The 12383-nt window shown below is 38.2% G+C and overlaps 2 protein-coding genes across 7 annotated transcripts in view; one reads left to right on the forward strand and one right to left on the reverse strand.

Annotated features, from left to right (window-relative positions):
* The window catches only part of LOC306855257 (pyrroline-5-carboxylate reductase 1, mitochondrial-like), a 251100-nt gene extending 249470 nt beyond the window's left edge, over positions 1-1630 (reverse strand). Inside the window, exon 1 of the mRNA XM_079393810.1 lies at positions 1462-1630. The gene's annotated coding sequence lies outside the window, so the exon portion shown is untranslated. The remainder of the gene's footprint in view (positions 1-1461) is intronic.
* The window catches only part of LOC306855256 (LIM domain-binding protein 1), a 46591-nt gene extending 34479 nt beyond the window's left edge, over positions 1-12112 (forward strand). For all 6 annotated transcript variants that reach the window (XM_079393803.1, XM_079393807.1, XM_079393804.1 and 3 more), the window contains 10 exons: positions 2394-2496; positions 4500-4544; positions 5137-5212; positions 5401-5503; positions 5839-6011; positions 7064-7186; positions 7273-7356; positions 8428-8551; positions 9032-9180; positions 10021-12112. In XM_079393803.1, coding sequence (XP_079249929.1) covers positions 2394-2496; positions 4500-4544; positions 5137-5212; positions 5401-5503; positions 5839-6011; positions 7064-7186; positions 7273-7356; positions 8428-8551; positions 9032-9180; positions 10021-10251 — 1211 coding nt within the window. In that variant the 3' untranslated portion in view covers positions 10252-12112. The remainder of the gene's footprint in view (positions 1-2393; positions 2497-4499; positions 4545-5136; positions 5213-5400; positions 5504-5838; positions 6012-7063; positions 7187-7272; positions 7357-8427; positions 8552-9031; positions 9181-10020) is intronic.
* Positions 12113-12383: the final 271 nt, after the last annotated feature.

Genomic DNA, 12383 nt, shown 5'->3' on the forward strand with positions numbered 1-12383 from the left:
GATCAAATTGATAGTAAAGACTTCTATTGTTAGAAAATATTTATATTTTGAATAAATGCTGTTCTTTTAAACTTTTTATTAATCAAAGAATCAAATAAAAAAATAACGCAGGTTCCAAATAAATATTAAGCAGCACAACAGTTTCAGCACTGATAATAAATCAGTATATTATTATGATTTCTGAAGATCATGTGACACTGAAGACTGCAGTAATGATGCTGAAAATACAGCTGCAGATCACAGAAATAAATGATATTTTATAGTATAGGTATTAAAATAGGAAGCCAATATTAGAAATTGCAGTAATATTTCACTATATCACTGTTTTTTTCTGTATTTTTGAAATGAATACAGCCTTGATGAGCAGGAGACTCAAAGTCAAAGACTCAAAAACAAGGTCAATTATTTATCAGGTTTATAATATCGCCCTAACATAATATATTATCAAAACAAACTATTTAAACTGATAGAATAGAATACAAACTGAAGCAAAACTTAATCTGAGATCTGTAAGTTAAATATAAAAAAAAAACCTGAACATATGAATTCTTCTATATCTGTGTAAACATGGTTATGAAGTACAGTTTGTACAATACTCTTGTGTGTGACTGAACATGTTTCAGAGTTTAGTTACCCATCCTCCTCTATTTCCAGCACTTAATCAAGCCACTCTTCTTTAATACATGAGGACGTTTTATTTCACGTCATTGTGTTTGTGTTGTCTCTCGTGTTGAGCGCACCGCAACCATTGAAGTATTCAGTTTCTACAGCGACTCATTTGGTGCATATCTTTCTCTTTCTATGAAACCGGTTCTAACTCTGTCGTGACATCAGCTCTATAGCGGTTTGCCCGAGCATTGCTATTCTTTCCCTTTTACTGGCGGCATTCAATCAAATGGCTTCTCAACTCATTTGTGTGTGCGCGAGGCACATTATTTCTTCTGCGCGGAAGAAGAGCGCACTCAGCTTAGAGGGAACACTGCGTGGGAGCCCTGTATTTAAGGTAGCCCGTCGGGTAGGGTAGTGATACATTTTGGTAGCCCGACTGGAAAACACAATAGTCGGGCTAGCGATTTTGCGAGCCCTGATTTTACGATGAGCTGTGACGTTGACAGCTCTCAGATTTATTTGCGAGACACGTCGAGCGGTCATTATGAGGCGGAGCTGTTCCCGCGACAACAGGGGTCATGACCTCATTGTGGCTGAATGCATCATGTTATAGATGTGTTTAATTGGCGGGATGGAGAAGGTGAGGGGTGTGGCTGACCTCCGCCCCTGCACTCTATTTATGGAGGGTCTTTACTGCTCGTGTGTGTGAGACAGTCACTGTATTGCTTTCCCCCAACACACACACACACACTATACATTCACTCTTCACAAAGGTCAATTCAAAATCAGCATCTCTGTGTTTTAGCACTTTTGAAATAATCAGCATGCAGCATAATAAATATTATATTAAACTGTAATGTATTTCTGTGATTACAGCTGTATTTTGAGCATCATTACTCCAGTCTTCAGTGTCACATGATCTTCAGAAATCATAATAATATACTGATTTACTGCTCAACAAACATTTCTGATTATTATCAATGTTGAACACAGTTGTGCTGCACAATATTTTTGTGGAAACCGTGATATATTACCACTCAGAAGTTTGAAGTAAGAAATATTTAAGAAAAAAAGGAAATGAATACCTTTATTTTTCAAGGATGCATTGAATTGATCAAAAGTGCCAATAAAAACTTTCATAATGTCATAAAAGATTTCTATTTCAAATAAATGTTGTTCTTTTGAATTTTCTATTCATCTGTGAATCCTGAAAAATAAAATTTATGATGGTTCCCACAAAAATATTGTGCAGCACAACTGTGTTCAACATTGATAATAATCAGAAATGTTTGTTGATCAGTAAATCAGTGTATTATTATGATTTCTGAAGATCATGTGACACTGAAGACTGCAGTAATGATGCTGGAAATACAGCTGCAGATCACAGAAATAAATTACAGTTTAACACATTCACATAGAAAACAGCTGTTTTAAATTCTAATAACATTTCTCAATTTTAACTGCATTTTTGATCAAATAAATGCAGCCTTGGTGATTTTGCAAAACTAAAATTTCTACAGTTAATAAATCAAATATATTGTATTTTTATAGCATTGCTTTTATATGTAATGAACAAATAATAATTTTATTGTTGTTGCAAGCATTTATAATAGTATTAAACCACTTGAGGATGTGTGTTTGTGATATTTCCCACTCTTAATGAAGTTTTAGTATCTCTGTGTACTCATACGATTGTGAAATCATTAAATTATCCTGATGTTTGACTAGTGAATGTTGTCGAATCAAAGCTGAAGATGTTCATCTCTCTTTCTCTCCCCGCTCAGGCTGTTCCTCCAAGTCGTTCAAGCTGTACTCCCCAAAGGAGCCCCCCAACGGAAGCGCTTTCCCCCCCTTCCACCCCGGCACCATGCTGGACAGAGACGTGGGGTGAGTCCGTCTGTTTCAAAAGCAGTAGCACCTGTATCAGCTCAAAATCAAGGGATATTATAACTCCCTTATACAGCGGGTAAAATAGGTATTGAACACGTCACCACTTTTCTCAGTAACTATATTTCTAAAGGTGCTGTTGACGTGAAATTTTTTTTGACAAGCAATCCATACATGCAAAGAAAACAAAACTAATTAGTTCAGAAATTAAGTTATGTGTAATAAAATGAAATGACACAGAGAAAAAGTATTGAACTACTGAAATGTATTTAATACTTCGTACAAAAGCGTTTGTTGGTAATGACAGCTTCAAGCTGCCTCCTGCAGGAGAAACTAGTGGCATGCGTTGCTCAGGTGGGATGTAGTCTTCAAATCTTGAAGGATCTGTGGCCTCTTCTATGAACTCTGATCTTTAGTTCTTATTTTCTATTGGACTGAAGTCAGGTGAATCTAGCAGCTTTATTTTCATTCACCGAAACCAATCGAGAGTTTCCTTGGTTGTGTTTGGGATCATTGTCACTCTTGTTTCATCATCATCCTGGTACTGTAGGTGTTGGACTGAAGCAGCTAATATTCATTTCCACTGACGAGGGGCAGGATTGCTTTCTAATTACTGATAGATTTCTGCTGGAGTCTTGGCTTTCCTTTCCTTTCTTCATGTGTTCAATACTTTTTCTGCGTCATTCCATTTTATTACACATAACTTCATTTCTTCATTTGGATTGGCGCCGGGAGATGATGTATGTGGCCCTGATCGGACACCTGGATGAGCCCCGGGGACATATCCCCAGTCACCGTAGCCACCCGATCCGGTCCGTATCCAGCCCAGATGGTCACTGCAGTCACCAGATCCAGTCCGTATCCAGATCAGATGGTGGATCAGCACCCAGAGACGACCTCTACAGTCCTGAACGTCAGCGGAGACCAGGACACCGAGATGAGCGCCAGAGACAGATCCCCAGTGAGGACCCCGCCACTTAGACCGCCATCGGGAAAGACTACTGGAACCAGTTGAGCCCTTACAATCTGACTTGCTGCAGTTGGAATTGAACTGCTGGTTCGTCTGGCCAGAGGAGAACTGGCCCCCCGACTGAGCCTGGTTTCTCCCAAGGTTTTTTTCTGCATTCTGTCACCGATGGAGTTTTGGTTCCTCTGGCTTGCTTAGTTGGGGACACTTCATTTCCAGCGATATCGTCGACCTGATTGCAAAGACACTATTTAAACTGAACTGAGCTGGATGATGACATCACTGAATTCAATAATGAAATGCCTTTAACTGAAAATCTTTTTTTTTAATCTTTTCATTTTACATTATTGACACACTATTTTCCTTTTTTGATATTGTGCAGTTGCTTCGACACAATTTACATTGTTAAAAGCACTATATAAATAAAGGTGACTTGACTTGATTTCTGAACTTATTTGTTTTGTTTTCTTTGTATGTATGGATGACATCTGTCAACAGCACCTTTAAAAATATATTTACTGAGAAAAATGGTGACGTGGTCAATACCTATTTTACCCGCTGTATATGCTAAAAACTATCCATAAAGAATCATTTATGATGTGCATGAGTGGCGGTTAATGGAGAGTGTTTCAAATCAGTCACTTGTGATGTTCCTGTGAGCGCCTGTGAGGACAGAAGAGCGTTCAGCTGCATCAGCAGTCAGTGGATGTTTCTGTCAGATAGCGGGAGCAGGAAGTGCCAGCTGACAATCGGTGTTCCAGCGTCCAGAAAGTGGGTGTGGCTTCCCTTGTGGCAGGGCAGTAAAGTCTAGCGAGTGTCATCTCTACTGTGCCACGCTGATAAATGCAGAAAACGACTCTCTTCCTGACTGTGATAGTGCCTGCAGGCAGAGAGCTGCACTTGCTCACTTCACAGCGTCTGGATGTGTTACAGTCTGTTTTATAACCTCATGAGGGCGTTTATAAAGCATGTTATGTGAACTTTATGAGGTTTGACATAATCTTTCATGGTTATTTGCTTTGTCTTGTTTCTGCAGCCCGACACCCATGTATCCCCCCACATACCTGGAGCCGGGCATCGGGTGAGACATTTACACATCTTTATTTTATTTAAAATATAAGTATCAGTATCACATTTTTATGGCTCATATAGTCTGATATAGTGAGAATATGGAGGAAAAAAACAGCTTAATTGTATTCAGAGACTCAAACTGAGTAAAAATATGAATTTGCTACAGATGCTGATATTTCTATGATGAAATTCTGATGCTTGTAAATCAATGAGATCTTTATAACAATGCAGCAGATACTGGTATAAAATGATCTTAATATCAGTGGTCGCTCTATTTCTCCTATAATATGTTTTAGTAAGATGAGATGTAAATGATCCAAACATATAATGCAATGCAATGCTGATTGAGAGATGAAGAAATAAACACTCCTCAGAAGATGTGAGATGAAGATCATTCCTCCGCTGAGGAACAGAGAAAGTAAAGCAGAAGACATGGAGAAGATTGTGTGTGAAACAGGTTTAACAGCAAAGTTTGATACTGTAGCTCTTAAAACATGCAGGTTCTATATTAGGATATTTATTATTATAAGCACTATGATGATTCTGTTTGTGTATATAAAGTTGATGAAGTCTCAGTGCTAAAACAAGTCTGTAATTCTCAGGAGACACACACCTTATGGGAATCAGACAGACTACAGGATATTTGAACTCAACAAACGGCTTCAGAACTGGACAGAGGTGAGGCAGATCTTCTGCTTTTCTGTTTACATTTATAGCTCTGTGTTTCTCAGTCTTAACTATCAGCACTTTAAACATTTTAATAATTTAAGATGCTTTTGATATGCCTGACATAAACCCTATAACGCTAGCACAGAAACTTCAGATGAATGAAATCAGAGAGCCGTCTCTTACTGTTTCTCTCTCAGGAGTGTGATAATCTGTGGTGGGATGCTTTCACTACTGAATTCTTTGAGGATGACGCTATGCTCACCATCACGTTTTGTCTGGAGGACGGTCCTAAACGATACAGTGAGTATCACATATCAGACGTTTAAAGATATTTGTGTTAAATGATTCTCAATAAATGTATCTAGAGACATTTCGGCCTGATATTAAGATCTGTGTCAGGTGATCCGATCGCAAGTGGTCTATTGAGACAGATATGATGCAACCTCTGAATGTGATTTGAATGATCAGATTGCTTGAGACAAACATTACCAGATGTTATTTATAGTAATTATGAAAATATCACAGTAACTGTCAGCTGTTCACATTTAGTTACAGATTCTCATGAAATAACAGCCAGTATGTTTGAGAATTGAATTGGTTCCTTGTCTTAATGAATGTCTTATTGTCTCTTACAGCGATCGGCCGGACGCTGATTCCTCGTTACTTTAGGAGTGTGTTTGAAGGCGGCGCCACTGAGCTCTACTACATTCTCAAGCACCCTAAAGAGTCCTTCCACAACAACTTTGTGTCTCTGGACTGTGATCAGTGTACGATGGTCACGCAGAACGGCAAACCCATGTTCACACAGGTGTGTGCACGATTAATCAAATGCGATTGTCATGTGCATCTTGTCAGTAAAGCCGGTTCTGTGATCAGTAGTAAGTCTCCATCACCTTCTTTCAGAAGGAGCAGCATTTATTACACAGAGCTGTAGTTCACTGACAAGCTTCCCCTTTCTGTCAAACATATTGTATTGGACTGTCCAGCTTTTAATGTATGTAGAAAACTCTTTTATGAAGTGAACTCACTTAAAGAGTTTAGTATAATTTTGCCAGAAATGTTAATGTAAGAAATCTTTTGTAATAAGATTAGCTGGTTTTTATTGTATTTGTTATACTTTATTATTGTTTTTGCCATGAAAATAGCCTAAGAGGCTGACATAGCATTAAATAAATATATACTATCGCCTACTACTACATTGACAAGCTACGCAAAAACAGCGTTCGTAATCGCAGACGATATTATTGTGCGATTATGAAATCGTTTGTGATAATGACAACTGTTTGCGTAGCTTCTCAGTGAACTACGACTCTGTGTAATAAATGCTGCTCCGTCTGAACGCACGTGAAAATACCACATTTAATAACATGTTTTCACTCCAAACTCACTTCATAACGTCAGTCGAGTGTTTGAAATAAATCCTTCGGTGAGATAATCTGGCTTCTTACACAGAATAAGGCACGTAACACATTTCATAGTATTCTAAGCAGTGATAAAGGCTGTGTCGATTAGCACTGCATTATTATATACTTTATTATAATGAAAATTATAATAAGAACTCAGATAAACATATATTGTCGTAGTCGTGTGTTTATTAGTCACGTTGAATCAATGAAAGCTGTTAAATCTTCTGTTTATTTAGCTAGGGCTATAGGGACGTCCTGGGTTTCTTCTGCGGGGCGTATTTGGTGTTTCTCTGGCCTTCAGATGGAGATTTACTACTGATCACAGAACCGTGCTTCACTGACAAGATGTGCATGACTATCACAGCTTTTGCCTAATCGCGATTTCATTTTGATTTATTGTGCAGCGCTAGTTCAGCGGGATGTTTCTGTGGTGTAACTCTGCTGGTCTCCTCAGGTGTGTGTGGAGGGTCGTCTGTACCTGGAGTTCATGTTTGATGACATGATGAGAATAAAGACGTGGCATTTCAGCATCCGGCAGCACAGAGAGCTCATTCCCCGCAGCATCCTGGCCATGCATGTCAGTTCCTCTTCTTGCATTTCAGTGTTTCTTCTTCTAGCTGGGGTTTCATCCCTGATGATGGTGTGATTTTGTGTCTGTCTCAGGCTCAGGACCCGCAGATGTTGGATCAGCTGTCCAAAAACATCACTAGATGCGGCCTGTCAAACTCCACCCTCAACTACCTCAGAGTACGAACAACACAACACTGTGACATTTTCTACAGCTTTCATTCAGCTCATTAGTAACTGGGGCTGTCGATTTAACACATTAATTTGAAATGATCAACGCATTTAACTCACCCGCCAGATTTGTGCATCATCTTACATTGTTTACGAACATGCAGGAAGACTGACTGCATGATGAAGCAGAATACAGTCATATACCTCTAAAATTCAAGACAAAGCGGAACTGTTGTGCATCTGAATAAGACGCAGCAGTGATTCATTACTGAATAAATCCAGTTTTGAACAAATCAAGTGAACAAATTATTCGTTGACTCATTCATAAAGATCAGTCTCTTGCTTCATTTCTGAATGAATCAATCATTTGAACAAATCGAGTGAGCCAATGATTCAGTGACTCGTTCATAAAGACTTGCTTAGTTTTATTTCCCTGTGTCCCAATGTGCATACTATCCACCCTATCTGCCCTAAATAGTATTGAAAAATACTTATATTGCATAGAATTTAGGATGGATAGTATACACATTGGGACGCAGGCATTGTTTCTTGAATGAATCAAGTCATTTGAACCAATCGAGTGAGCCAATGATTCAGTGACTCATTCATAAAGACTTGCTTCGTCTGAATGAATCAGCTGTTTGAACAAATCAGTTGAATGAATGACTGAATGACTCCTTCATTAAGACAGCAACTCGCTGCCACCTACTGGCACATAAAAAAAAAATAATAATAATTTCATATTTAAATTTTTTTTTTAAACCCATTAATGCCCATTTAAAACCAGCCATTGATCAGATATCATTATTCATGCAGTTCTAATTCAGACTGTGTAAATACACCTAAATGCTATGTTGAATCAAAATATTTCTTTCTGAAGTTACTTTTTCAATGCTTTTCTCATCTAACACAATAATGACTTTAAATAATCTGTTGTGAGGTAATTTCGCAGCCCAATTTGATGTCAAGTTAATTTAAGAGTAATTAGATTAATCGGTACAGCGTGTAATTAATTACATTAAACATTTTAATTGCTTGACCGCCCTATTAGTAACGTGTCTTTGTGTGTCTCTGTCTCAGTTGTGTGTGATCCTGGAGCCCATGCAGGAGCTGATGTCCAGACACAAGACGTACAGTCTGAGTCCCCGAGACTGTCTGAAGACGTGTCTGTTCCAGAAGTGGCAGAGGATGGTCGCTCCTCCAGGTCAGGAGGCGCTCGTGTCTCTCAGAGACTCTGCTGGTGTTTGTGTTCAAATCTCTTTTATTAGCATTTTCAGTGACAGTTGCACCATAAACCATAGGAAACGGTCCATAGCATCTCAATGTCTCAAGCCTAACACAATATAAAATGTCCTGTATCCACCTGTCATGAGTTGGGGTGAAGTAAGCTTCCACTTAAGTAGAATAGCCCATCTGACCATGATTGTAGTGAAAGCAATAACTTTACGATCCTGGCCCGTCAAATCTGGCATAGGAGAACCCCAAACAGGGCTAGAAATGGGTCAGGATCAATATTAATGTTAAGCTTTTTTAAGCGTCTTAAATACTTAGGACCAAAAGGTTACCAGCCTCAGACATGTTCAAAACATATGTAAATGATTGGCAGGTGAATGTTTGCAGCTCTGGTGCTGCTGGTGTTTGTGTAGCGTGTGTCTGAGCTCGTCTGTGTGGCGTCTCTCCGCAGCTGAACCGGCCAGACAGGCACCGAGTAAGCGACGGAAGCGCAAGATGTCAGGCGGCAGCACCATGAGCGCCGGTGGCGGCTCCAATAACAACAGCAACAGCAAGAAGAAGAGCCCAGCAAACAGTTTCCCGCTGTCCAGTCAGGTCCCAGTGAGTAACCAATCACACGTCATCTTACTGCAGAAACACACGCAACAGTTTACAGTCCGTTTACTGAAGCAACAAATTTTTTAAATAAAATATATGTATGCATGTATATTTATACATTTATGTAGTTTATAATATATGTACAGCTCTGGCCAAAATGATCAGAACACTAGTATCTTCAGCAGCTAAAACTGGTTTAAAGTCAGTTATTTCTATCTTCTGCTGGAGTGTGTCAGTAGGAAACATTCATTTAGTCATTAATAGTAATAATCCAGTGAGATGTTTGAGATCTGATCTGATCATCATCAGTCTGTCTGGAATGACATGAAGAACCAGAACAAACTGAGACTAAATCCAGAAGAACTGTGTCTCCAAGCTTCAAGAAACCTCCTGCAAAGCTACAGAACTGTTCAAAGTTTTAGACACTTGTGTAAAAATGCTGTAAAATGAGGATGCTGTCAAAAATAATGCCATAAATAGATTTTCTTGATTATTAACTAAAGTAAATCAGCATTTGTTGTGAGCATGCTTTGTGTTTAAAGCAGCTTTTGTCCTCGGTGCTCTTGAGCAGAGTTTCTCAGGAGCTTTCTTGAAGCGTCTTGCAGACACAGTTCTTCTGGATTTAGTCTCAGTTTGTTCTGTTTCTTCATTTTATATAATATATGAATTTACATGGATATGAATATATAAATAGAAATGCGTCTGTGATTTTTACTATATATGTGTGTGTGTAATTTATAATATATACAAATGTTTTTGTGCCAAAAATACTCATACTATATGACAGATTTTTTTCCCCTAAATGGTGTTTCTAATGCTAATGGTGTGTTTTGGTGTGCTCAGGACGTGATGGTGGTGGGCGAGCCCACGCTGATGGGTGGTGAGTTTGGGGACGAGGACGAGCGTCTGATCACGCGGCTGGAGAACACACAGTTCGACGCGGCCAACGGCATCGACGACGAGGACAGCTTTAACAACTCGCCCGCGCTGGGAGCCAACAGCCCCTGGAACAACAAGCCTCCGTCCAGCCAGGAGGGCAAGAACGACAACCCCACCTCACAGGCGTCTCAGTGAGACTCGGGCTGGGGCTGGGCTGGGGGCGGAGCCAGGGAGCATCGGCATCCAATGGGAAGAAAGAGGTGCGGTCAGCTCATTCATCTACCTGCAGTAGCTGGTCTTCCTGTCAGCAGAGGAAGTGAACCTGGAGGACCAGAGATGAGCGTCGCACCACAACAGAAACCGTTTACTCGACACAGGACAGTTTTTATTCACACACTCGTGGTTTTGTTGGTGATTTATGAGGAGCCTGTAGATAGTTCATATGTTTAAGTTAAGATGAAGAAGAGAAATCTGACCACGTAAAACGCCAACAAGACCAAGAAATATCCAGCTCCGGTTTCACTCACAAGAAATGACATTTTGCATGAGGAAAATATATATATTTTTTAAAGATTATTTTCAGTTTTAATACTGTTTTGTATGGAAGCTTGTTTCCGCCACTGAATAACAATAAAAAAGGTAATTGCAACTTTCTATCTCACAATTTGGACTTTTTTTCTCTCAGAATCGCAGGGGTTTTTTATGAGTTTGTATCTCACGATTCTGACTTCTCAAAACTTTTTTTTTTTTTTCTCAAAATTGGTGATATAACCTCAAAATATAAACTAAAATTGTAAGATTTTTTTCCCCTGAATTCGACTTTATAACTTTATAAGCAAGTTTATGTCTCTATTCTGAGAAAATAGTCAGAATTGCGAGAAATTCTAAACAAAAAGTCGCAATTACCTTTTGAATTAGCTTCCATAGTTTTGTTACTGTATTGCAATGACAGAATTAGTTTTTTTGTGAATCAGCATAAATGAAAACACTAGTGTTCGTACTCTCTTGTTTTGCATTACAGTAATGAGAATTTGCTGGGGAAGAATGTTTAATCATTTTAATGCAAACAAACTAATGGTTCTAATAGTAGGCTAGATATTTTCTTTCAGCAAAATGTTGTTTCTTCTGTTTGGAGTAAAATATCAAACACAGCAGATTAATTTGCAGTCTCACATCTTCCTCTGAATGCTGGAGGATGTTTAATATCACATGAAGAGCGTTTCGACTCGTTTTGGAGAATTTTATCCGTGTTTTATACCAGCCTCTATTTCCCTAGAATGTTTTATTTGATTATTTTGCTTTTTTTTTACTGATGTTGAAAGCTGCAAACCAAGGAGTAACAGAACCGTCGAGGTCCTTAAAGATTTCAAGCCTCAGATTCTATTGGTTTGTCTTATTTTTAAAGAGAGTGGTTTAGCGTGGGCTTTGATTGATTTCTGTGTACTTGTGCTTGTATATTTAAGGTAGTAGCAGAGTTCTGTATAACTGTATTGAGATGTATTCCTCCTTAGAGTTACATAAAGCCATTCTGATCTAATGTGTAAAAAATGCAAAACGTGAAAGATGAAAACACACCAACCTCGTCTTTTCCCTTCTTGATCATTTTTTTAATTTGCATTTACGACTGATGAATTGAAATCAAGGGCACGGTCTGTTTGTGTTGCCTGATTGTTTCAGATTTTGATGAAAGCCACAGAAGCAGTGTTTGTTTTCTATCAGTCTGTTTCTTCATCTTCTGTTCTTCTTGTGTTTAAGGGACACAACTGTGATCAGCTAGTCATGTTTCATTAACATGTTAGTTGTTTTATTTCACTCACACCCAATACTGCTGAAACTCAGATTTTTGTACTATTTGATGATTTTTTCTCTCTCTTTCTGACCAGCTGAATCGATCTGAATAAATTAAAGGTCTGCACTTGTGATTGAAGCAAACTGGTGATCTTTTCCACCTTTAACCTTGTAGATGCCCCGGTTTGATATAACTTTGTTTTCTTAATTTCTGCCCTTGATTAAATTAATGTATGGAACCAATAAAATATGAATTTTCACTTTAAGGATTTCTGCTTCTGTGTGATTTGTAGTTTATATATGTATATAATAATTATATGTATCATATAATTTATATGTATCATATAATTTATATTTAATATTTAATGTGTTTTAAATCTGTGTGTGTCTGGATGGGGTTCAGTCATCATCAGTCAAAAATAACAATCTAGAATTAAGTAGTAAATAATATAATTAGATATTAATATTTATATGTATTGAAATGTGTATTATAACAGTATATATATAAATATTTGTGTGTGTGTGTATAAATATTATTT

Source organism: Barbus barbus (genome assembly GCF_936440315.1).
Source record: "Barbus barbus genome assembly, chromosome: 35".
Classification (NCBI taxonomy): domain Eukaryota; kingdom Metazoa; phylum Chordata; class Actinopteri; order Cypriniformes; family Cyprinidae; genus Barbus; species Barbus barbus.